The sequence below is a fragment of the Tribolium castaneum genome, chromosome 4 (genome assembly GCF_031307605.1).
Source record: "Tribolium castaneum strain GA2 chromosome 4, icTriCast1.1, whole genome shotgun sequence".
Classification (NCBI taxonomy): Eukaryota; Metazoa; Arthropoda; class Insecta; order Coleoptera; family Tenebrionidae; genus Tribolium; species Tribolium castaneum.
The window spans coordinates 6,485,934-6,510,503 of NC_087397.1; the positions used below are offsets into that span (position 1 = coordinate 6,485,934).

A 24,570-nucleotide genomic window follows, 5' to 3' on the forward strand; every position below is an offset into this window, starting at 1 on the left:
TTCAGAGTGAGAAATAAGTCATTTTTTAAGGTTTGACTAAAATAATGCTTTGCATTTGCAAGGGCTTGCGAATCTTCAGGAGAAGAGAAAAACTATTAAATTGAAACATATGACATTTTGAATAAAAAAACAATACACTAAGAAAATAAAAAGCTAAAGAAATAAAAACTGTTACATATACAAAAAAAAAGTTTAAAAACAATAAGATAAAAATGCTGTAGAAATAAGTGACTGAGAGAATGTTAAATTAAAAAACTATAGAACTGCAATGTAAGAATATTAAAAAATTGGAAAACTAAAATTATAAGTTTGCCAAAAGTTAAATAACTTGAAAAAGTTAAATGAAACACGTAATTTTTTGTTTTTGCTTCTCAAAGATCATAAAATTGTCTAAATTAAAACAAAACTTATAAATTATATGTGCCTAAGTTAATAACTTGAAAGATATAAAAAAAAATTTATTTTAATGTATTGCAAGAATCTATCTTTATTAAAAACAAATCGATCCACGATTTTTGAACTCAGTTGTAATAGAAAACTTGAATTTTTTTAGAAAAACGCTTTTTTTTAACAATCGTCTTTCAATTTTTTGTGCACCAGATAAACAAGTAGGAGGTGATTTTTCTATCTCTATTGGTCAATTACTAATTCTTGGGACAAATGAAACCGGTTTTAGGGTCGATGTTTGTCGATTCTGCTTAGTTTTTGAGATAATTGTGACAAAAACACACTTTTTTAAATTAAACAAAAACAAAAAATTTTAGAAAAGTAGGACTTTTACACAACTAATTACAATCTACACTGTCAGTTTGGAAAAATTAACAAATACAATTATATTGATTAAAATAAACAAATTTTTAATCTCAAAATTTGGCGAACACTGGAATTTTGACGCTTCTACGTAAATTATTTTTTATTCCAAAATCATAAATTTTATAAGGTACAAAAATTATTTCAAATCAAAACTAATTTAATAAAGAATCAGAGTATGCATATTTTTAAAAATTAAAATTTCAAACATTGACAAAGGAACTTTAACACTGAGAAACTAAAAACTTATAAAACTAAGAAAAACTGAAAAAAGTATACAACTGAAAAAAAAACAATAATAAACTCAAATATTTTATATTTTGAATAAAAAAACAATACACTAATGAGAGACTGAAAAGTTAACTTAAAAAGTAGAACACAAGAAAACTAAAAAACTTTAAGATAAAAATGCTATAGATCTATTGAAAGAATAATTAAAAAACTTTAAAACTGAAATGTAAGAACGTTAATACGGTAAAACCACAAAAACTGAAAAATTTTGGTAATGAATATTATAAAATACTAAAAGCCTAAGAAACAAAAAATCTTTAGATGTAAAATAAAATAACTATAAAATTGAAAAATTTGATCTAAAAAAAAATTAAAAAAAGCTCTTTAACATTGCGTGTTGGGAAAGTTTCTTAAAATCCGGTCTCTCTTGATGAAAAATTGACTAAAATTTTGGAATAAAGCGTTGCTGGAAATAATTCTCTTAAAGACATTCCTTTCGTTTCTGGGCCTCTAGGCCTGCGTTCCTTGGATTTTCGGGCAAAGTGGCGGTGGTTGGGTGTTTGTGAGCCCACCGTGTTGGGTTATGGCCCGGCGCCGGCCATCTGTGACCCTTTCTATCTGGGTTAGGTTAGGTGAGGAGGCCTAGTTATACCGGCGACCACTTTCATTGTTCCAATCACTCTCTCCGCTGCAGAGTTACGGGGTGCACTGGACATGTTAGTGCTATGGGCTTCGTCTTGCTGCTGCTCCTCCTGATGTGTGGGTCAATGTCAGCGTTCCAAGGTAGCCCCACAACCTGATCTACCTCTTGGCTAAGTGTGTGTGGTTTTGTGCAGATTGTGGAAGGAGCGTCAGGAGATCCAGACAGCCCCGCGTCGGCGCCCTTGGACGCATCATCCACGGCAAGCAGAGTGTCAGAGGTGCGTGGCCGTGGCAGGTAAGGGCTCTAATCAACATACTTGCGTAATATGGAAAAAAATTCAACTGGGTCATTACCATTTCCTGTAAACATCGACGCGAATTATTTATTACTTGGATTATTCACGCGCTTATTCCGCCAGGACTAAGTCCGGAAACGGAGCTTTTCTTTCAAGGGAGACTTTTTCTCAACGGACCAAATTTTTTGGTCTCCTTATTCTCAAATATTCAGGATTTATTTCGAATTGCTTGTAAAAATCACCAAATCACAGTTTTTTTTATCAGCAAGCACAGAAAATTGATCTTACCAGACCAATATACAGAGTGAACAAAAAATACAGAGATAAGCGTTTCAGAAAATAATGTTTTGCAAACGAAATTTTGTTTTACTCTTTTGTCAAAAAAAAGTTACTCTATTTTTTTAATAAGAAAATATAAAAAAAAGACGTTTAGTTTCATACTTTATTTTATACATTATTTGTTTAAGAATAACAGCCATTTCATTTTGACGGATGGGACACAAAAAATTAAATAAATAAAAAATAATAAAATAACAACAGCTCTGTTTGTATAACAATAACAGCCATTCCATTTTAACGGACGGGACACTTGCACAAATTTGTAGATTTTATTTTATGTTTTTACGAACAGTAGCAGTATAAATGAATTGTTCTTTACTGGGTTTTTTATATCAAATGTTTGCATTTTTTTTAATTTGAAATACGAGCCGAAAAAAGAAATACAAGTTGATGACGGACGGGACACACAAAATTAAATAAATAAGAAATAATAAAATAACAACAGCTCTATTTGTATAACAATAACAGCCATTCCATCTTAACGGACGGGACAATTGCACACATTTTTAGATGTTATTTTCATTTTTTACGAACAGTATGAGTAGAAATGAATTGTTCTTTACTGAGTTCTTTATATCAACTTAAAGTACCAGTTAAAATGTTTGCAATTTTTTTTAATTTAAAATACGAGCAGAAAAAAGAAACGCAAATTGATGACGGACGGAACATAAAAAATAAAATAAATAAAAAATAATAACGATAATAATAAATAATAAAATAAATAAAAAAATATAGCTGAATAATCGTTATAAAATTCTGTTAATTCAAAAGGCACTAATTCTAACAAACATTTTTTAAGTAAAAGGTGGAACTTGTTGAAACTTTTGAACCACAAAACCCAAGAATACGGCAATGTGTAACGATTTCTGATTAATTTATTTTTCCGTTACTTATGACGGACGGGACAAAAAAATCGTGTGCGTGAAAATAGCTCTAAAAATTTATTCAGACTGAATTAAAAACTCTTGGTTTCGTTTAACAACGAAAGAAATTACAACAACATTTTATGTTTGCGATGACGGACGGGACAGCAAAAGTTAAAACAATAAAAAAGTAATAATTTACCGATTTCTATTTTCTAATCTACCAGAAACTAGAAAAATACTCTTCAAAAAATATTCAGGTGCGTATTTTGAGGGAAAATTAACTATTAACATCGTTTTGAAATTTCGGGGTCAGGTTGCATTTTTCATGGAATGGCTGATAAGCAAAGGAAAAAATTCTTTGTTATTTAATAACATTATAGCAGGATCATTTGAATAAAATCGGAAACATTTTAATTGATTAGAGTTTTTCAAAGTAGTAGCTCGCCTGTTGAGCGGTGAAGATATACTTTCTTGTTTGTTTGACACTTAGGGTCATTACGCCTCTTAATGGAGACATACATTTGAAACAGCGCATAATAGCAGCAGGAATTTCTTCCACATGTAGAAAACCTGTCATAATGGAAGATTTATGTTTGTGCCAATCTTCGTCATGCCAATACATTTTTCATTAGGGAAGGTTTCAAGGAAACGTCTGCTTTATTTCGAGGCGTTAATTAAATGTGCGTGTTAATTTAAAGATTGCTTTCTGTTTGATCAGGTCTCCCTGCAGTTGTTGCACCCCCAATTCGGGTTTCTGGGTCACTGGTGCGGGGGTGTGTTGATATCGCCCGAATGGTTGTTAACGGCGGCTCATTGCGTCAACAAGTGAGTACTAGTTTCAGTTTTGTTGATTGCTTCCGGGCAGTGGATAACCGGATAAGTTTATGTAATGGTTCAGCATCACTTTCAATACAACCTGTTTCGGTTTGTTTCGTAAAATGAATACGAGTTATCCAATGCATCGAATATTTGGGATTTTTCTGCGAGCGCGAAGCAGCGCTTTGTTTCTAATTGGATTATGAATAAATTATCAAGAGAAACGTAATGACAATTCAGTGTGTTGTTCAACGCATACGAAATTGGCGTCATTATACACTTTTCTTTGTTGGTATTACTAACCTATTAAATTAAGCTTTCTATTAAGATTTAACCGACTTTTTATAATCTCGGCCGGTTTTGCGCGAAATATTTCAGTAAACACGAAAGAAAGTCAATCAATTGTTTTGGTAATCGAACGGTAATTCACATGACGCGTTTTTTCTAATACAGTTCCAAGAAACAATCTACATTATAAATGCTCTTTTAACGACATAATTTGATGTCTTACGTATGTAATATGAACCGTTCAGTTTAAGGAACTCGTAAAAACAGATAATTTAATTTTAAGTAGTTAATACTAGACAATTAAAGTAAATTATGGACACAAGTTGAGCCTGTCATTATTGTCTCGTGAATTATTGTTATCTAAATTGTTTCTAGACAGTAATTACACCGATGCACAATGAGATAAAAAATTTACGATGCGGCCGTTCACAATTACACTTTATTAAAATCTTGTATTATAATTTTACATCCCATTAAAACTTTCGTTCATAGTTTTCCCACTAGCATCCACTTTTTATTACTACAAGCTGGTAAACATGTAATAAATTTAACACAGATTTTAAGCTTTTTTACACTATTGAAGAAGCAATCTAATAATGAGAAACAATACGAACAAGAATTACGAATCTTGTTAAATCCTCATTTCTACCGAAACTCACTGAAATAGCAAATTTATTTTCTACCAGTTAAATTACGAGCAATCTCGCATTTTTAAATATCAACTAGAACAAACCATAGGCAAGATTTTGTTGTAACATTTGCAAAATACTTGCAATTGATTTAATGACATTTTATACTAATTTACCTAATTTCTCTTGTAATAAAAGCACCTCATTTAACGAAGTCTGATTTGATGTAATTGCAATGTGTTATCAAGAAGTAAATTTGCATAGAGAAAAACTTTATAACAGGGAGTTTCTACGAAGAGAGGTAACTAACTTCTAGCGTAAATCGTGCCATACGCTACATAAAATCCGGATTCTCCTGCAGCATAAGACGTGTAACTGTAATAGATCAGCGAGATTCAAAAATCGCGTCATTATTGCAAGAGAAATTCAGTTAATTTCTTAATTAATTAATTTTGTGCTTGAGAGCGAAAACAGCCCAAGTCCAAAATGATCAATATTTAGGAGTAATTTAAAAAAAAATCTTATTTAGTAACCAGTGCCACAATTTTATCTAACATTTATAAGTGGTTATTTTGTTATTTTGTAAGTGTTTGTAAAGTAAACAAAAAGATATTTGATTTTATTCGACCTACAATTAATAAAATACTCTAATAGTTATTAATAATACGAGTGAGAAAACACAAGGTTAAAGTTCGAGGGATGTCGTTATGCAACGAGCGTATGCGAGTCGAGGACTTTACGCGTTTTCGCATAAGTGTTATTCAAAATTTTTTTTGTTGGGATATTTTAATTAAAACACGTTGCTATGAAAAGCGTGTTTTAAACTACTGAAAAGTCGTTGCTGTCGGAAACGTGTTTTAAAATAATGATTATAATCTAGAATTCAGAAGGCTTAAAACGTTATCAATAAAAAAAGGACGTAATACATTACCGCCCTAAACATATAATGTTTTTTTTACGCAAAGAGCCAAAATAAATTAAGTCATGAAATTGTAATAATATTTTTTTTAAACAAGTTTAATATATTTATTAAGTAAGAAAGTTAATTAGCATCGGGAATAATCTTCAGCATTTTGAACATAAGGAAGATTTCTGTAGAAGTCTTGATAAAATACTATGGTATTTTGCTTTACTGGTGGGTTGGCGTTAGTTTCTAAGTTGGAGGGTAATTGAGACAAATTTAAAGGCTTTCTTGTTTTATTCTTTATTTAACGCATTTCATATTTTTTGTACAATTTGTTTTAAAATACAATTTTCCCATCTCTGCTTTTCTGAACTGAAAAGAAACAACTTCGGATAATTTAAATTTGCTTCCATCTTCAAATTTTTTCTTCCAGCACAAGGTGATGTTACATTCACATAAATGCTCCAAAAGTCTTCTAATTTGCACTTTAAAAAGAGGATTTTTATAATTTCTAATAAAATTAGCCCAGTCGTTTTTATAAATAAATTGGACTTAATCTTTTGTCGTTCTAACATTACGCTGGATTTATTAAATTTCAGCATCTGTAAATTTTGTAAATTATGGTGTTTCCAAGATTTTATGCATTTTTGCATTTTTTCAAATTTTCAAATAGAAAAATTTATATTTATTTTTTGAAAAAAATGGACTTGGGCTGTTGTCGCTCTCAGGTACAAAATTAACATGCGAAACGTCATTCGATACAAAAAAAATAGTTTCGATTTAAGCCGCTTAAGTTATTGTTTTATATTATATTTTGTCTTAAAAAATAAGGAATGAAATTGCTACTCAAATCGTTTCTAAAAGATTCGTTTAGTGCCTTTTGTTGCAAACACAAATTGTTGCTATTTTTGATCAAACCATTCAAACGACTGAATGAGTTGGCATTAAATGAATTAATCAACGAACATTTTAAGTGATTTGTAGTGAATTGCTAAAATTACAAATCACGGGTTTAACATTGAAACAATTATTATGAACAGCGTTAAATTAATCGTTTTAGAATGTTGTTAAACATAGAATTTAAATTTATTTGCCATTTCACTTACTTTATTTGATCGGAATTCATGTTTTAATTTAAACTGTTGTTTCCTGTTTCGGGCGGATTTGTCCGTAGAAAAAAATTGTTTTTGTGTTTGCAATTTTTTACGTAGTGAAACCCACGCAAATTTTATTATATTCGTGACAAATGCTTTCTTGGAATATCTCTTTTTTGATCCACGTCAATACACTTTGAAACATTCCTTTAAATAACTTATTAGACCGAACGTGCTAATTCGGAATGAGAAAAAACTGTTGGAATCTTTCGATCCTGTTCAAACATCGTGCTGTGTCAACAGCGAATTGCTGGTCATTTCTATGCAGGAGTTGTAACACTTGACGTCACTTTTAGCGACTTGTTTAACCTTCCCCTGGCCGCCCTCTGGACGGCCGTTTTGGGCGACTGGGACCGCGACGTGGAGGAAAAGTCCGAGCAGCGCATTCCAGTCGAAGAAATAATCCTGCACGAGCGATTTCACAATTTTCAACACGACATTGGTAAGTAGAACTGTTCCAGTCGGAAGATACGGATATCGGCGATTGTTCGCAGCTCTAATGAAACTCTCACGGCCAGTGAAATTAGCAAGAGACAGCCGCGTTCGAGCTGTTTGCCTGCCTCCCAGCCGATTAGCATACAATCAGACCGACCTGTGTATCGCCACCGGCTGGGGCCGGGACGCCGAGGACGGCATGCTGGCCGGGAAGCTGCTGGAGGCGAGAGTGCCGCTGCACGACAACGCCGTCTGCCGGAAAAAGTACGGGCATGCCGTGTCGATCCGGTCGGGGCATATGTGCGCCGGGCACCTGGACGGCTCGAGCGGCACCTGTGTTGTAATCTCCCGGAGGCGAATTGCGACCCGGACTTAACACCGCTGTTGCAGGGCGACTCCGGCGGGCCGCTCCAGTGCGCCATGCGGGACGGCAGGTGGATGCTGGCGGGGATCACCTCCTTCGGCTCCGGGTGCGCCAAGCCCGGATTCCCGGACGTCTACACGCGACTCTCCTATTATCTCCCGTGGATTCAGTCCAAAACGCGGCTGAAGCAACCTTGACTGACACTGACCCGATCTCAGATGTGATAGTAATTGTTCGTGAAAGTAACAAACTTGTAAATAAAATGTATATAAAAACTTTATTACAAAAGAGTACAAACCGTTCTTTAATAAAGCGTTTTTGAGCTTTCACGCCACTTTTTTATCCACGACTGTTTACGCAGATTTGACTCTTGAAAGTTGAGGAAAGTGATAAAGGCATCTATCGGTAACGAAATTTAATTAACTGCCTAATGCGCTGCTCACGGAATCTAGCTCATTCGGTAAAAATGAAAGCGAGAAGCAATTACGAGTCGACGAGTAACAAAAGAGTTGGGTACAAATATTTTCCATTGAAAGTTTTTTTGTTACTTAACTGTTTGTTTATAAAACTCTTTATTAATAACTCTTATTAATGAACTATTTATTTCCTGTTAGAAAATGATTTACTACTGTTTAATTTATTAGAGATTGACACAAAAAAACACTACATAACATCCTTAAAGTTGCGCTGGTGTGATCTAATCGTATTACTAAAACTGTAAATAAAAATTAAATCACAGTTATATCACAGCCATTTCATTTTAACGGACGGGACACTTTGCACAAATTTTTCGCTGTATTTTCAATTTTCACGAACAGTATCAGTAAAAGTAAATTTTTCTTTATAGGAACTTAGTTCCATTCAAATTGTTTGCAACCCACAATTAGAGTCACATTTTTAAAGTTTGAAACACGAGCAGGAAAAAAATACAAACTGATGACAGACGGGACACAAAAAATCTCTCATTTTTATGTTATACAATTCTGTTAATTTAAAAGACACCATTTTGAGGTAAAAGGTGGAATCTGTTGAAACTTTTGAAACCACAAATCGAATGCAGTGTGCAACAACTTCTGATAAATTTACTTCTTGTTTACACATGACGGACGGGACAAAAAAATCTTGTGTGTGAAAATAGCTCTAAAAATTTATTCATGCAGGTTTTAATTAATTATTAAAGGCTTTTACAATATTTAAAATAAGACAGTGGAAATTAAAATTATTGGTTTTGTTTAACAACTTAAGAAATAAGAACAATATTATATGTATGCGATAACGGACAGGACATCAAAAGTTATAAAGATAAAAAAGTTATATTACTAATCAATTTACTTACCGATTTATGTTTTCTGAACTACCAGAAACTAGAAAATAGTTTTCAAAAAAAATACGTCAATATTTTATATTATCGCCTAAAAGGCATAGTATGTGAATTTTAGAATCCAATGAATTACTTCAATTTACATGATTATTCTCTCTCAAAAATTTTTTTGTCACAAAACACATTAAATATTTATAAACCAAACCTTGTATTTGATACAAACTTAACATTACTAAAATCATTTTGAAATTTCGATGTCAGGAATGGATCACAAAAAGTTTTAACGAAACTGCACATAAATATTAAAAAAAATTCTACTTATTTTAAATCGCTTAATGGGGACACCAAGATTACACAAATCCAGTTACGGCAAATTTATTTATATTTTAAAGAAAAGTGACAGACTAACTGATTAACAAGTGTTTGAAGTGATTTGTACAGAAATTAATTAATTGTTGAAATTACAAGTCAGGGACTCAACAATAGAATAATTGCTTGGAAAATCGAAGTAATGACACGTGGTTTCACCCACTTAATAAATAATAAACATGGCAAAAAAATAAGCAAGTTTTAGCATTTTTTCAAACCGTTGAGCATTTTAATTAAGCGTAGCATGAGTTTCTACGGAATTTTTCTGAAACAGAAAAACAATAATTGTGCTTAATAGGCATCTGCATTTTGCATCCATTTGCACATGAACCAGTTTTTTGTCTAGTGTCATTTAGGTCGTATAAGTGAGCCATTACCAGCTCAATGTTTTATGCAAGGAAAAAGCGAAATTAGTGCTGAGTGTGCAAATTTTCAGCAGAAAATTTCCCACTTGGCCTAGCTCTATTCCCAAGCCAAAAGCCACATTTTTTCCCTTGTCATTACAATTCAATGCCACTCCTTGACATTGCAAAGTGACGGGAAAGGTTCAAAGATCAAATAAAACTCATCATACTTTTATAAAAACTTTGTTTTAAAAAATCGTCAAAACCGCACTTAAATAACAAAAGTACCTAAAGAACTAATAACTCTCACGCAATATGTACAAATATAAATAATTTCAGTCTCTAAAACGTCACAGACGTTAATAACTACAGGCATTTAATTTATCTACAGTCTAAAAATACCAAAAACAATCACTTTAATATCCTAAGATCTGGTTTAAAGTAGGGCGAATTGATCGGAATTATGGGAATCGGGCTGTATTCGCCCCTGAAACTCAGCCTCCCGTTGGGCTGATCCTTCGCGAAGAACAGGGAGAATAAAGCTGAGCCCGACATTAAAGCTAAACCACCTAAGCCTAACAAGTAAATCAGTACTTCCTGTAGGACCGGAAGCACGTAAAAAAGCACAGTTATCAAAGCGTTTATGCTCCCGGGGATCTCCCCCAGCCGCAGCTGGAGCCAGAACAACGGCAGGTACATGCCGTTGAAGGGCTTCGTCCGGGGATTGTACTTCGTTTGGCCAATATCTAGGTTGATCTGTATCCTCAAGTTGGCTTCCAGCGCAACACCCAACTCTGGATGTAGCAGGAAACTGGAGCCGTGTTTCTCCTCGTCTGGCTTCATCCCCACGATCTGCTCCAACAGGAACGGGTCGGAATTCAGGAAGTGCGGCTGCGAAATGGCAATGGGCATGTCGTAGTAGCACGGCGAGAGCGACCCTAGGCCCTTCGGGAGACACCCGTCCTTGGGGCAGTAGCAGTGGTTGTCGGGGTTCTCCTCAGGCGTCGCTAGGAACAACCGGTCCACTTCGAACGTCATGGCGTTGAAGCCCGTCTTCGTGGTGGACTTCTCCCGGTATTTGAAGGGCACGGGGCGGCAGAAGGCCCGTCTGTAGAGCTTCACCGTCGTGTTCTCGGGCATGTTCGGCGGGAAGACCGTCCCTTCGAAGGCGCCCTCGACCATGTTGCACCTGGAGTTCTTGTTGTCTTGGTTGTCGTCCGTGTAGCCCCAGTGTTTGAGACCTGGGGAGCCGTTCCAGCGGTGGATGTGGTACACGGCGTTGCGCTCCTTTTCCGTGAGAATTGAGCTGGCGAGGCCTAGCTCTGGGGCCATGTTCAGGGTCACGATGTTGGTGGCGTTGTCCAGAGCCATGAGGCGGTCCAGAATTCCGAAGCGGTCGAAGTTGATCCAGTTGGGGAGGGCTTTGTGGGCGAGGGTCACAAGGCGGTCGTCGTAGCCCCACAAGTACTGGGAGATGGTGACGTTGAGGAAGGATTGCGAGTTGAGGGCGTTGCTGATTGTGGAGACGGCGAGGTTGGTGATGAGACCGGAGTCCCGGAGCGAGGCGGTGATCCCCAGGAGGGGGATGTTGGGGGAGATGATCCAGTCCACGTCGGGGTTCCCCACGGACATGTCTGGACGGAACTTGAGGAAACGGCGCGGCTCGAACGTCATGGTGCCGTTAGGGTTGAAAGTTGCGTTTTTATTCAGGAGAATTTCTCTGTAAAAATTGGGGCTAGTTAACTAGTTTTGGTAACTAGTGTTTGTCTTACTGGTAAACGTAAGGGCCCACTTCTTCAACCTTCATTTTTTCCTTCCCTGATAAGAACTCTTCCGGGTTCGTTACATTGAAGATAAAAGCGTCAATGAAAACATTGTAGGGAGGGACGGACCACAGTTTGAGAAAAATTGAACCAGGGGCTAGAGTTGCAACCTATCAATTTTTTTGTTTAGTTTTGGTTGTTTTAATTTCTTCCTGGACGTACCTTTTTGATAATGAGCTGCAGTGGCTGGTATACGAACATGAGGTACGAGGAGCAGGTCATGATGGCCCCCAGCATTAGTAATATCAGGAGCCCTGTGGAAGACCCGATTTGGTAAAAGTAAGCAAGGAGGAAAAGCGAGGTGTTATTGGAAGTCGCCTCGAAAAAATCATCTTAGTTCATTGCCATTGGAAGTCAACGTACTTTCTCGATTATATAATGTCTGGTGCTGAACATTACCATAAAATATTGGTTAAGGTCACTTTTATAATTGGGAAATATGGAATGATTGTAGTGATGTTTGCGAGAATCGGTCAATGTTAATTTGTGCTTGCAAGCGAGGTAATGCACAATTTAGTGAAAGACAGGCGCGGAAATTTTCGGCCTTAGGCTGGTGAACCCGCCACTTGAAGTGTCGCGAGATAAACTTTGTCAAATTGCGTGACCCGGAAATGGTAATTTCTGACATTGTTTACGTTAGATGGCAAGAAACTGAGTTTCAGGGAATCGCCTTGGCCAAGATACGTTGCAGGTACCTTGATATTGACGGTCAGATTGGCAAAGTAGCCATGATATATCATTTTATCTTACTTAAAATGCACAGGCTACGTTTCTCTTCAATTTATTTTTTGCCCGGTTCTTTGTTAATTGATATCTGCAAGATACGCTGGCAATGAATTGAATATTAACCTCAAGAATGTCAACATCGTTAATTATATTCCTTATCAAAGAAAGCCACTAAAAATAACGCCCTTGATTCATTCTCGTTGAGCCGGAAAAGTTTTTGAAAAATCGCACCGACACGTGCACACATTAAAAATCTAGCAAGGTTTCAAAGTCACACGTGTAGCACTTTGACGCGGAGCGAGATAAGTCTTTAGAAATTTTCAAAATTGCTAGAGGACAAATAGTTGTGGCAAAAATCAGGCGTGATTAATTCAAACGTGTGATACATTTTTATTACGCCAAACTACTTAATAGGCTCGGAAGGAAGTTTTCATCTAGTACAACGGAATATCAATCAGGTGGAGCAAAATGTTCGCCGTAAAATTTGACTCTTAACCATTAAAAAAAAAATTTTGAAAAATGGTGGCAATGAACGCCCGCTCTAGAAAATTGCAAAAGGACTTACGTGAATTAATTTTGTATTTAAATTCCATTTTGGTCACTCACAAATCACAAAACTCCGTATTTAATTCGTGCTACAAAACCGTCGGACTTGAATGGCAAAATAATCCATTGACAAGAGTTCGGGGGGTTTTTAAAAGACGGTAGTCGGCTTACCTATTTATTGAGTGGGAGAAATTGATAGATATGACGTCCGAGGTTGGCGCTTCTCAAGAACTTTACCTGCCCCACCAAAATATTGTCATCGCGTTTTTAATTAGCGTTTTTTTAATTATGATACTTTGTCCGATTGCACCGACGGTTTATTGTGAAAGAAAAACTTTATATAGCTGCGGAGTGAACCAGAAACTGGTATTTTAGAAAGGTGTGCAACAGAAGGTGATCGAAAATTATGCAAGGAGCGAGTGGTTAACCAACGTAACATTAATAGCGTTCCGATTAGTGCGAAAAGCGGCGAATTTTCACCGGGTTTCGCACCAACTGGAGCCTTCACCTTAACACTGAAGGACCAGGACAAAGCAAACAGAATTTACGGTTTTTTTATCGCAAATTTTTAAACAAAACAACAATAAGGTGATGAGATGACCAAATTTTGCTCCGTTGTGAAACAAAACGATTTTATTTCTTCTAATGGATTGATATGCACACCTGAAGCAATCTTGTAATCCAGTTTTAGCTCGATAGTGTGATTTCGTAATGTTTAATTTCTCCATTAATAAGGAACTGTTTCTATTCGCAAAAATTACATGTTGGACGTGCATCTGCAAGGTTAAAATTAAATTAAATTTTCTCAAATTTATTTTTTGTGAACCACTCAATATTGTCTTCCTCAATTACAATTATTATGTCTTTTGGTTGCGTAATACCGGTAACGCGGAACGTTTCATTTTTCGAACTATATTATCTAAAGCGGAATTGACTATGCAAATTATTTTATTTATAACTAGACTCTTCTGGGTCAGATATCAAATAAAAAATATCATCAAGTCACTTTCTTTTTAAAAAAGATGACTTGTCTAAAATAAATTTCAAGCAAATTAAGTTTTTAAATGGGTTTAAGTGAGAGTTTAAAAATAATTATAAAACAATGAACAAGTGATTACAGTGGTAGGAAAACTTTATATAAAAAAATAATTTCCTCTACTTAGCGTAATGACAAACTGTTAGCTTTATCTTTCTGTTTCGGTGGCATTGCACTGCAGCTGAAACATATTCCAAAGCTGAAAACAATTTTGTAAGTAAAAATAAATATTTTAACCCAAATTCGACACCTGTTGTTATATTACACAAAAAACCTTGGGTAAAATCTTAAAGAAGTTCAACTAGTTGGTGACTTATGCACAGACAACTTAGCAATCAGTCTTAAAATAAAGATGAAAACATATCTTTAAAAGATCCAACATTAAAAAAAAGAGAGTTAACGATCAAATAGATAATTTAATAATGAAAAAACCAACTCGCCAATATAGCAAGCACCATATTTTATATTAGCAAAGATAATAAAATAAAAATATATTAAAGAGAGTGAAGCTTAATAATAAAAACGGAAAAAATTACTGGGGCACTGTTACTTGATTTAATAAACACAGTTTGTTAAATTATCGTTTTATTAAACATTTATTAGAATAAAACAAAATAAAATATTCAGAAAACAACTTAATTAAAAAAAACTTTATTTTATTGTTGGGGTAGAAATTGGATCTTTTGTATTGTTTTTTTTGTTTTGTTTAACATTTTGCAAAATTCTTCTTTATTATTTTGACTGTTTTTCTCTTTTCTTTTGTGTGTTTAATAATTAGTTTGTGTCCATTGCAACAATTTTCATTGTTGTTTTAAATTGTTCAAAATGTCCGTTTCTATCACAACGTAAATAATTGTGTTCTTTAATTTTGTACTCATAGGCGGGTACTGGTTTCATTTTTTTTTCCTAAATTTAAAGTAAAGTTTCGAAACTTTTATTGAAAAAATACGAATAAAAAAAGTTTTATTTGTTGAGCGCTGTTACTTGCTAAAATTATTAACACACGTATTTCTGATGCACCCTGTAATTAAAAACTGACCCAAATATGAGGCCAATTTTCGGGCTAAAATTATAACAGCGATTAGGATTCTATTTTTGTCGTCTTTTGTGTTTTCCCGTTCACTTTTTTAATTCTCTAATTGTTTATAAGTTGTTGACAAGAGATAAATAATATCAATCGAATTAAATAATATTAACAAGTTTAACAGCAATTGTAGATTTGTCGTATCATTATTAATAATATTTATTTCTTTGTTTTCACTGTACAAACAAATTTAACAAAGCCAATCCAATAAAATAATTTTATTGTTTTGTTTTGCTATCCGTTTAAAAAATAATAAGTCCTTGCAGACACGCTGTACAAGATATTTCAATTTTTTTCTTGGAGAACAATTCCGGAAGTTGTTCCGATTGGCTCAAGCGATAGATTAATTACCATTTGGACAGGTAAACACTTTAATTTCCTTGGACGGTAAACAAAATAGATTTTTCTCGAATTTTTTAATAACAATTTTTGTTTGTAAACACTGATAAAAGTTGACTGGCCTAAAAGTTTCCGACGAAGAAGCGATTAAAGACATTTGGCTATTGAAGCTTCGTGTTAATCTGTTGCGGAAAAAATCTTCAACACTCGATAAGCCATAAACATAAATCATTTTTACGCTGTTTGAGTGTCGTTCAAATTGTTTGATTTTTTCGCGGAAACGAGTTACTGCAAACAAATTTGCGTCAATGACCCACTTTTACGATTTTCCGAAATCATTTAGTGTCAAACCGGTCATAAAAATATGAATAGGCAAAAGCCTTGATGATTTTCGGATTCAGCCGTTCAATAAGCTTGGAAATGTTAATTAAAACGAAGAATATAATAATTAAAAATCACGGTTAAAGTGCCTTAGTTATCTCAACGGCTCAATGCCAGTAGAATTCCGAATAAACCGATCAACAAAGCATTTGCTCAATACCCTTTCGGATTTCAAAAAATTCACTCTTATATAAGCTAATTGATTGTAATTTAAAAGTCATGAGATCGCCGTGTTTTGTAAAGACTGGTTCTTAGCCAAGAGAGCCTGTTTAAGGCACCGCTTGCCTAATCGGATTCAGTTTTCACTGTCAATGTCACATTCTCTCTTAGATAACCGATTAGATTTCTTTTCTTGCAAAATTCCGCACGCGGAAACTCTAGTCCGGCGCATCCACCAAAATTCAACCTTTCCCAAATACGATAATTGTGTCTATTAGTGCAAAACGTCGTGACGTCAGTCGAGTGAACCTTCTGGTTCTCTCTGACGGCTCGAAAGTATAAATCACACGCCAAGGTTGGCTCAAATTGAATTAAATAATATCGAAACAATTCTAAGAAAAAAATTGTAAACATCGGGCAACCTGGTATTGAAATGAGTTGTTTTTGTTTTTTAATTTGGGATCATTACTGGGAATGACCGGTTCGATTTTTTGCTCCTCGTGCGTCATTTGCTGTTGATTTTTGTCAAAAGAAAATAAATGTTTGTTTTAGTAATTTCGCCCGATTAAGTCATTAAGGGAAAAATAGACAACTTTTCCGAATTCATTACCACACGGCTGCTAACACAGCATAATTTGTTATAAATTTTATATTCAAATAAGCCAATAAAGTATTTTTCTATTTTTAGTCCTGTACGTAAAGTACAAACTCGATAAAAACAACAAAAAAATACACAAATGACTTTAATGACTTACACGAATGTGGCACGCATACATTACTACAATTTTTTATTATGGTGATACTTTGGATCAGTTTTTTTAATTATAATTGTGGGAAATTCTGCACGTAAAAGGACGGGGTGTTTTGACGGAGTTGTTCAGCAAAGCTAGTTTCTCGGAAATGACAAAAATGTAAAGAGATAGTGACTTGCTTTCGAATTCCCAATGTTCGATCGGTCACGCACATTTCTGCCGATAATTACCTCAAGTGAATAAATTCGAATGGAAATATTTTGTTGCATCTCAAGTGTCGTTCGTCAATAAAAGTGTTTTATGACTTAGGAAAAAATCGCGTGAAGAGCGCAATTACGTTTTTCTCTTGTCAATAAACAACCGATTTTATGATAATGATGCGTCAATAATTTTTCAGAAGATGGTGTGAAACATGGCTAAAAGCTTGTTACGTAACGGTGCAGAAATGCACCTTGATCTAGCAGTTTTCGGGGTTTATGAGCAACTTTTCTAGACCATTGACGACATACGCAGTTTTTTTGAGCAAAGAATGTGATTTACAGAACTGCGTTCAAAAATATAATTTATTGGCCCGCTTTGCGTCATAGTTGTAACGCCTTAATTTTTTTTGTTGATTTTTAACTGCTAATCCAACTGTAGCGCTGAAACTACTAATTTATGCAAATATGGGGATATTATCAAGATGATACAGTGTTGGCCAACTTTGGACGTCAGACAATTTGTTGTCTGGACGTGTGAAAAGTAAAAAAATGGTCACCATGTATGTATCTAATTACTTATGCGAGTTTTTTGCGATTCTTTCAAACACCTGCGTTTGTTATCATCAAACATTGGATGCGTGTAGTCATCGACTCATTGTTGGTTTGTTACTAAATGCGTCAGAGATAAAATTAAAAAATTGCTGCAGAAGAACGCAAATTTTGCCTTTTTTCGCGGACCTTACTTACTATTAATTTCCTTAACAGGTTTTAAGGAAAATTATTTGCGTCATTGTCACAGAATATGCGTATGAAACTGTCATATTGTCACAATGTAATTATTACGAATTGAATACTTTATAATTACATTACTAATTGAAATAAAATAATCTGTTTACTAAGTGTTGAAAATTATGTCGTTTATGTTAATTTTTTTCTAATTAAAATTAAAATATCTGGTGCAGTTTGAACATTAAGGAATTTAATTGTTATGACGCCAGTCTCGAATATTTTTTTGAAGTTAATTTTTATAAACAGGCACTTGATCCTACCACGTGGTAGTAATAGTGCAGTTATTTGCACACTAATAAAAATTTATGGTTAATTAAAAACAATTTTGAGGACGAGAATTTTAATGTCTTTCCAACAACAAAATTATCTTGCTTTCATTTTAAAAAATGATCAAAAAAGTGTGATTTACGAAATCTCCACATTCTTGATGAAGTTTGTCGATTATTTTATTTTTATTTTTTGAGGAAAAAAAACAATACGAGATTCTAGAAAGCTTGACTACGACAAACCGTAAATTTTTATTTTCATGACCGGAATACGTCTAGTACTTGAAAACAATTTGTTGTTTCGAAAAGTGCAGTTTTCTGGACTTTAGGCTGCGTTCTTGTGATTGTTTTTCGCGTGATTTTCTGGTATTGGGACGGGAAGTTTGTTCAGTGTATTTTCCAACAAGGGACAAGCATCATCAATGTCTATTTATTTTCAAAGAATAAGTAACAATGTAATTGCCTTGTGTCATTAGTTGTACAAGTATTTAACATTAACCTTGATTTTGAAGACAGAATAATCATACTATAACAAAGGTTACACAAATATGTCTCTATTATCTTATCTGCGGACAAGAAAATGCAAGAAAACTATTAGCGAAGCGCAAGGATGTGCGAAAACAAAAGTACAAAATGCGCTTTCCTAATGAGACCACGTGAGAGGATAATAACACTTTTTTATTTCAATTATGCAAAACGGAATGATTTTTATATGAAAAGCGCACCTCTTGTGTTTTCAGGGTCAGGAAATTCATAAACTTAGCTTTGCAAAATTTTCTGGAATTTCGCGCGGCAAAGCAAATAAAAATTACATTTTTGTATTTGCTAATCTTTGTTTGATGACCGTGTTAGCGTCACACCGCCGAATTGTTATTTGTTTTATTTTGTCCACAAAAAACTTGCCTAACTTATGATTATCCCAAACTTTAAATAGTTTCGGAAGTTGTATAAAAAATTCATTCATCATAATATGCCAATAACATGTAATAACACACGGGGGAATTACATGATAAATTATCGACCGGTGTATTAGACGCAATTTCGAAATAATAGCACTTTGTCCGCTCAAAATTTTTTCCTGCCACGCAAGTGGTGTAAATATAATCTCGTTACTTTATCGCCTTTGTCGTATTAAATATTTTAATTGTTTTGCTTACAGGCACTAATCAACACACTTAAATTCCAATTTTTCGTTCAAAAGTTTCATCCTGTCTGCTTCGTGTCACGTAGTATTGGGACTCTAATTACCTTTTCAAAAATTTCATATTTCATGACTAACACGTCCACGCCTGATTAGCTCTTAAGAGAATTTTAATTATCGGGTAATTAATTGCACTTAAATGCAAAAATCATGTTTTTTCAAACATATAAATTCACACGCGTCGTTATCTCATTTTTGCCATTCAGCTCCACTTTAATTACATTGCAAAAACATGTAATCAAAAATTTTTATTACACCAGCGCGACACGTGATCATAATTGCGGTAATTACAAGTTTGGCAATCACACACCCCTCTTTCCACCAGCAAAAGTACCAAACGTACTGGAAATCCGCCTCAAGTCTAAGGTCCAGCATTTTTTTGGATGCAGACAAAGCGACAAATAATCGTCGTGTAAAAACAAATTGCGCTATTATAACCGAGTTATTTACAAATTAGTTTTTTAGCATAATAAAATGTAAATTATGACACCATTATGCTTTACATTGTTGATATCCTCTGTAATTGAGTAATTGCAAAATTGTAATGGATTAATGAGCAATCATATTTACTTGCGGGAAAACCACTCATCGCACAATATAATTGTTTAAATAATAATTTTCCCGGTTTCAAAACTGCCACCTTTGTTAGTGGTTATGCAACCAATTATACAACCCGGAGGAAACCCCATAATTTTTTAGCTAATTTAACGGACGGCCACTGACATGTACCTTAATCTCAGAATAAGACAAGCATTTTTGTGAAAGATGAAGTTTATTGTGTCTAAAATGATGATTGCATACAATTTTGTGTTACCTAATGAGTTTAAAAAGCAATTTGTTCAAATTACAACAAAAAAACCTAATGTCCGGTCCTAAAATGTTTACTGCGCTGCAACCGCAGTTCGTGTCTTATTTTGGATTGGTAGGAACAGTTTAAATTCGGCTGGAAGTTCGTCTTCTGAATACAATCTGTCCGAGAAGTAGACTCGTCTTATGCGGCAGTTGGCATGGACTTGGACCCTTAGCGTCTCCACATAGTTGGTCCCATAGGCACGTCGTGTAAAATCAGCCACATTGAACTGGATTTGGTTCCAGCCTTCGTCTAGCCTCATTGGCATTGTACAAATAAACGGCTTGACCCTTGTTGTTGACTGATAATTGCTAGCCCTGAACCTCCGTCGTACGTTCTTATCGTCTAAAATCTGCAAACTTGTTACAAAAAACGCCCGAAATGTGCCAAATTACTGCGTTACTTGGACTTCAAAAGTGAAATATTTTTTGAGATTTTTCACAATCATGACTAAGTAAGGGAGTTTGATTCCTAGGGTCTTCCTGGGGTCGGCGGGGCAGGTGATGTAAGTGGTGCTAACATTACACCCGACCACTTCCAGGACCAGGGACTGGATATCCTCATCGGTTATCCTTTTAATGTGGCCGTTTTTTACTTTCTTATCCCAGATCTGAAGCGGCTTACTACCGATACTGTACAGAATCGAGAGAAAGCCACTTTGGAAGGTGTTTTTAAACATTACGGGGAATTTTTCGGACAAACATGACTCACAAAACAACACAGGTTAGGTTGAGACATAAACAAATTTTTGACAGTGACAGGTATAGGGCCCAGCAGCAAAATTGCTACCAGTGTGGCTTCCAGCCCACAGATGGTGCCGACTTGGCGGTCGTTTGAATGAAAAAGCGGCAACATTTTACGTCTTTATTTGCCGTCACATAAATATATCACAATATAACATTCAACGCTACAGTCTCTAAAAGTGATATGTTTCGATATTGGTTCATTAAACTAAAGGCGCAACAAGGTTACAATCTTTAAATAAAGTGGTAGATAAGCGTTTATGTATCACAGTACAACTATAAATGAATCGAGTGTAAAAACAATTACATGCGTTTTTATATTAGATATCTACAATACTGGCCTAGTCTATAAATATGGACAAGATATACTGGTGCGGGCATCACTGCGTAGTGACAACAGATTAATGTTAAAACATCCAGTGACAGTCATAAACAGCAAAAATTGGCGATATGTACAGTTCCGGTATTTACAAAAATTTTGATTTTTGGTACTGAACTGAACAATCTGATAATGTAAAGCAACAAACACAACTATGATATTAAAGCTATTCAGCAAGTTTAAAATAATCTGAAGACACAGATCAGAAAAGAAATCGAGTAGTTGGTAACATCCCCTGTACAAGTCTACGTGGAAAAAATATACACTATTTCATATTGCTAATACACGACTTTTCTATGTAATCTATGTACACTAACCAAAACATAGGAACCTACAATACACGAAGAATACTTTTTGGACTTTTATCACGTTTGCGCCAAAATCGGTCAAAAGGCTTCTTACCTAACGTGTTAACAAGTATATTACAATTGTTTAGCTAGATTGACAGACGTAGTGATATGCCATGTTAAGGCCATTGGTTAATTAAGTAATAAATGATTATTGTTTGTACAGCTACGACTTTTATAGTATATAAAGCATTTATACATAAAGTAACCACGTGGTAACAAACATGCAAAACACACAACAACGAATATATATTTTAAAACTCAACTCAAGTCTTAATCCTTCCAATCAAAGCGTAAAGTGCAATCAAAAGCTCGCCTACTAGTACGTCTTATAAAATAAATAACCAGATTGAGTGTATAAATATATCATTTGTATGAGAACAGTCGTAAAATTCATAATTACTAACAATAATATATAATTTAACTAAATTCGATTTAATACTGCGTAAAAAACCAAGCATCAAGCAGTTCACTTCAATTCCTCCTGCTCTGTTCAATTTCTTTAACTTTGAGCCAATGGTGCTTAGGCCTGAACCCCTAATTCGCATTTTTAAGTGGCAGGTCTTGTGAGTAAAGCTTGCATTAGGTTGAGACTTTCATCTAGCGATTGTGCAAACCTCGAAGTGCTCGTAACTTCGCTGGACCAAAACGCCGACAAGCAGAAAATAATATGGTCGGGTTTCGGGTTATACGAGGCTCCGTACCCGTCCGGCTCCACTGGGCCGTACCCCATGAAGCTGTCCGTCGAGGTCGCGACTTGACTCGTACTTAGGAGAAATTTGTTAGCTAACTTGTAAGTGTAATCGGTGAAGATGTCTGGCAGTGGGTGCGCAGCAGTCGGTGAGGTCTCCCTGGCAGCCTCCCGCAAGCCCAGCAGGTGGATGTCGATGCCTTGGCCCAGGATATTGTCCACCATCTCGGTGGTTTGGCGCTTGATGGCCTCCTTCCACAGCCGGAGCTTCTCCTCGTCGCTGACCAAGTGGAAGGTTACTTTCTTGCTGTCGTCTTCGTCCTTGGGCTGGGCCATGGCCATGGCCCAGGCCAGGGCCTCGGGGCTCGCGGACCGGATGCAGTCCACTCGACCTAGGCGGAATCTGCGAGTTGAGGCGCTTTCGTAGGTCGCGGTCAATTTGCCGTAGAGTCTATAGTAAGCTAGTTGTAGTGCGAGTTGGATGTAGACGTCTGGACTGACTTTGCAGGACTTGATAAAGTCCTTGCCGTAATTCGTATATCTGAACACTTGGAAATCTAAGTCTTTGACTAAATTGTCGATGGAAAGAGCCGCTTCCTCGATGCGGGAAAAGTCCTTGTCGTCCAGCGTCCATTCCAGGCGCTCGGGCGGCGGCAAATGGCTTATCGAAGCCGAAGGTACTTCGGAGGTAGCTGGTTGAGAGTCTGCATGCTTCCACAACTTCTCCACAAGCTGTATCACGGCGATTCCTTCGGCTTGCGAATGCTCGTAGCACAAGCCACAAGCACCATCTCCAGACACAATCAACTGGATGGTTTTATCAAACCATCGATTGGCAGTATCGCACGTACTGCCACCTCCGTGTATCATCTGGACGGCTAAATTGGTCTCATCCCTGTGCCCGGCACTGTGCCCTTTGCCCCCGCGTTGCAACCGACAGTTAAACCCACTCCCCAGCCCCTCATCCAGACAAACCACCAGCAACGACCGCTGGATCAAATCCAAATTGCGCCGATTCCGCTCGCTCCCCATCAAATTTTCGCGCGCTTCGGCCCACAGCGGGCGCTTCCAGGCCGTCAGGAGGCCCACGGGCGGCGGGCTGGCCAGACAAGGCGCGTCGTCCAAAATGTGCAACAACTGGGCGCATATCTCGTCCTCGCTCAAGCGGCCCCGGTCCGGGGCCTGCACCGGAACGCAGTACAGCTGGCTCCGGCAGATTACGATCACGTGTTCCGACTCGCTCTTGCCCGGAACCACCTGTGCGTCCTTTTTCCGGCCCGGAATCCGGCAAGTGCCCAAAATGCGGTAGTACTGGGCCATGCAAAGCGGCTGGCCGGGTTCACGGGACGTTGCTAGTTCCACCGGGAGTTGCTTCTTGTCTAGATAGGTTTTGTGGTCCAGTGCTGCGTCCAGAAGGCGGGCCGTGAAGCGGGCCACGTCCAGGATTGTGGTGAATTTCCGGGGCGGGAATACCATGCCCGGGTTTGAGTTTACAGGGAGGGAGGATGGGTTTTTTAGGTACATGTCGTCGAGCCAGTAGTCGTAAGCCTACGGACAAAAAAACGGTTAATTGGCGCAGTCAGTAGGATTCATAGAAGTGTTTTCTGGCACACTTGTTTTCAAATTTTGGATAAATTTTCTAAAAGACAATAAAATCACTGTGAAGAAAGTTTGACTTTTTTCTTTTCTTTAATGAAAGGACAAGGGAAGCAAAGGAATTAACAGATCTAATTGGAGCAGTTAGTAAGATTTACAGAACTATTTTGTGGCATTTTCTATTCTATTCTATTTTGTTCAAATGTTAGACAAAAATAAATTGATAAAGATTTATTATTGTTTAACCTGAAGAAGCAAAAAATTAACACATTTACTTAATTAGTCCAGCTAGAAATGTTTTAGAATTACTTATGTAATTTGTGTTGTTACCTTATCTTCAAATTAAAGACACAAAATTTTAAAGACGATCTGTTCACAGGAAAAAAAATATTTTTTTTAATAGACGCAGTCAGTAGGATTTACAACTACTGTGAAAGCTAATAACTACACAAAAATCAGCGTTGCTATTAAATACGAGTCCTTTTATTTTTCTTTTTGCAAGTGTATTTTTCTACAATTCTTTATTATCAAACTCGTCGCATAAAAAAATATTATTTATTCTGATGTCATTCTAAAACAAACGATGATGCTTACCTAAATATTCTCTTGTGCAATTTTTTTTTAATATTCTTCAATCATAGTTATTTTTTTGCGCTCGTAATGCTTACTGTAAAAATTTTGCAGACGGAAACTTTTTTTACTGTCATTCTCATAAATTTGTATTATTAGTAATATTATAGAGGATACGAATTAGGATCGTTCTGCACCCATCTCCTTACCGGATGAAACTTATTTTTTATTAATTATAATATCCAAAAAATGTACCGTAAATAGGTTTAAAAAAGTATGTTTTT

General features: G+C 35.9%; 4 protein-coding genes across 7 annotated transcripts in view; 1 reads left to right on the forward strand and 3 right to left on the reverse strand.

Moving 5' to 3' along the window:
• Nucleotides 1-1,514: 1,514 nt before the first annotated feature.
• Nucleotides 1,515-8,101, forward strand: LOC103315194 (chymotrypsin-like elastase family member 2A). Of its 2 annotated transcripts, none has more exons than XM_008203255.3 (6): nucleotides 1,515-1,824; nucleotides 1,878-1,978; nucleotides 3,903-4,009; nucleotides 7,272-7,417; nucleotides 7,470-7,674; nucleotides 7,801-8,101. In XM_008203255.3, exons 1-6 carry the CDS (start codon nucleotides 1,767-1,769, stop codon nucleotides 7,958-7,960), a joined length of 777 nt encoding a protein of 258 aa, XP_008201477.1. In that variant the 5' UTR covers nucleotides 1,515-1,766; the 3' UTR covers nucleotides 7,961-8,101. The 2 variants fall into 2 exon arrangements, with proteins under 2 accessions (XP_008201477.1, XP_008201476.1); XM_008203254.3 differs by having other exon boundaries at nucleotides 1,524-1,824; nucleotides 7,470-7,750.
• Nucleotides 8,102-10,035: 1,934 nt separating this feature from the next.
• LOC664099 (scavenger receptor class B, member 1-like) lies at nucleotides 10,036-13,221 on the reverse strand. Of its 2 annotated transcripts, none has more exons than XM_015984277.2 (4): nucleotides 13,075-13,221; nucleotides 11,794-11,885; nucleotides 11,581-11,741; nucleotides 10,036-11,528 (listed from the first exon to the last, which is right to left on the reverse strand). In XM_015984277.2, the coding sequence occupies exons 2-4, from the start codon at nucleotides 11,866-11,868 to the stop codon at nucleotides 10,220-10,222; spliced, it is 1,545 nt and encodes a 514-aa protein (XP_015839763.1). In that variant the 5' UTR covers nucleotides 11,869-11,885; nucleotides 13,075-13,221; the 3' UTR covers nucleotides 10,036-10,219. The 2 variants fall into 2 exon arrangements, with proteins under 2 accessions (XP_015839763.1, NP_001164151.1); NM_001170680.1 differs by lacking the exon at nucleotides 13,075-13,221 and adding an exon at nucleotides 12,923-13,042.
• Nucleotides 13,222-19,863: 6,642 nt separating this feature from the next.
• Nucleotides 19,864-20,739, reverse strand: Bug22 (Basal body up regulated gene 22). The gene is made up of 2 exons (XM_970412.4): nucleotides 20,364-20,739; nucleotides 19,864-20,312 (listed from the first exon to the last, which is right to left on the reverse strand). Exons 1-2 carry the CDS (start codon nucleotides 20,637-20,639, stop codon nucleotides 19,992-19,994), a joined length of 597 nt encoding a protein of 198 aa, XP_975505.1. The 5' UTR covers nucleotides 20,640-20,739; the 3' UTR covers nucleotides 19,864-19,991.
• A 71-nt stretch (nucleotides 20,740-20,810) lies between these two features.
• The window catches only part of ChAT (Choline acetyltransferase), a 28,822-nt gene continuing 25,062 nt past the window's right edge, over nucleotides 20,811-24,570 (reverse strand). For both annotated transcript variants that reach the window (XM_008203059.3, XM_064356114.1), the window contains one exon: nucleotides 20,811-23,668. In XM_008203059.3, coding sequence (XP_008201281.2) covers nucleotides 21,980-23,668 — 1,689 coding nt within the window. In that variant the 3' untranslated portion in view covers nucleotides 20,811-21,979. The remainder of the gene's footprint in view (nucleotides 23,669-24,570) is intronic.

Bases quoted from the DNA above. Each gene is read 5' to 3' on its own strand.
- LOC664099 (NM_001170680.1), bottom strand. From the start codon at position 12,950: ATGGAATTTAAATACAAAATTAATTCAC. The intron at 11,742-11,793 runs GTACGTCCAGGA...AAAAATTGATAG, and splicing joins TGCAGCTCATTATCAAAAAG to GTTGCAACTCTAGCCCCTGG. The intron at 11,529-11,580 runs GTAAGACAAACA...CAATTTTTACAG, and splicing joins GTGGGCCCTTACGTTTACCA to AGAAATTCTCCTGAATAAAA.
- LOC103315194 (XM_008203254.3), top strand. From the start codon at position 1,767: ATGGGCTTCGTCTTGCTGCTGCTCCTCCTGATGTGTGGGTCAATGTCA. The intron at 1,979-3,902 runs GTAAGGGCTCTA...CTGTTTGATCAG, and splicing joins GAGGTGCGTGGCCGTGGCAG to GTCTCCCTGCAGTTGTTGCA. The intron at 4,010-7,271 runs GTGAGTACTAGT...CGTCACTTTTAG, and splicing joins GCGGCTCATTGCGTCAACAA to CGACTTGTTTAACCTTCCCC.
- Bug22 (XM_970412.4), bottom strand. From the start codon at position 20,639: ATGTTTAAAAACACCTTCCAAAGTGGCTTTCTCTCGATTCTGTACAGT. The intron at 20,313-20,363 runs GTAACGCAGTAA...ACAAGTTTGCAG, and splicing joins ATTTCACTTTTGAAGTCCAA to ATTTTAGACGATAAGAACGT.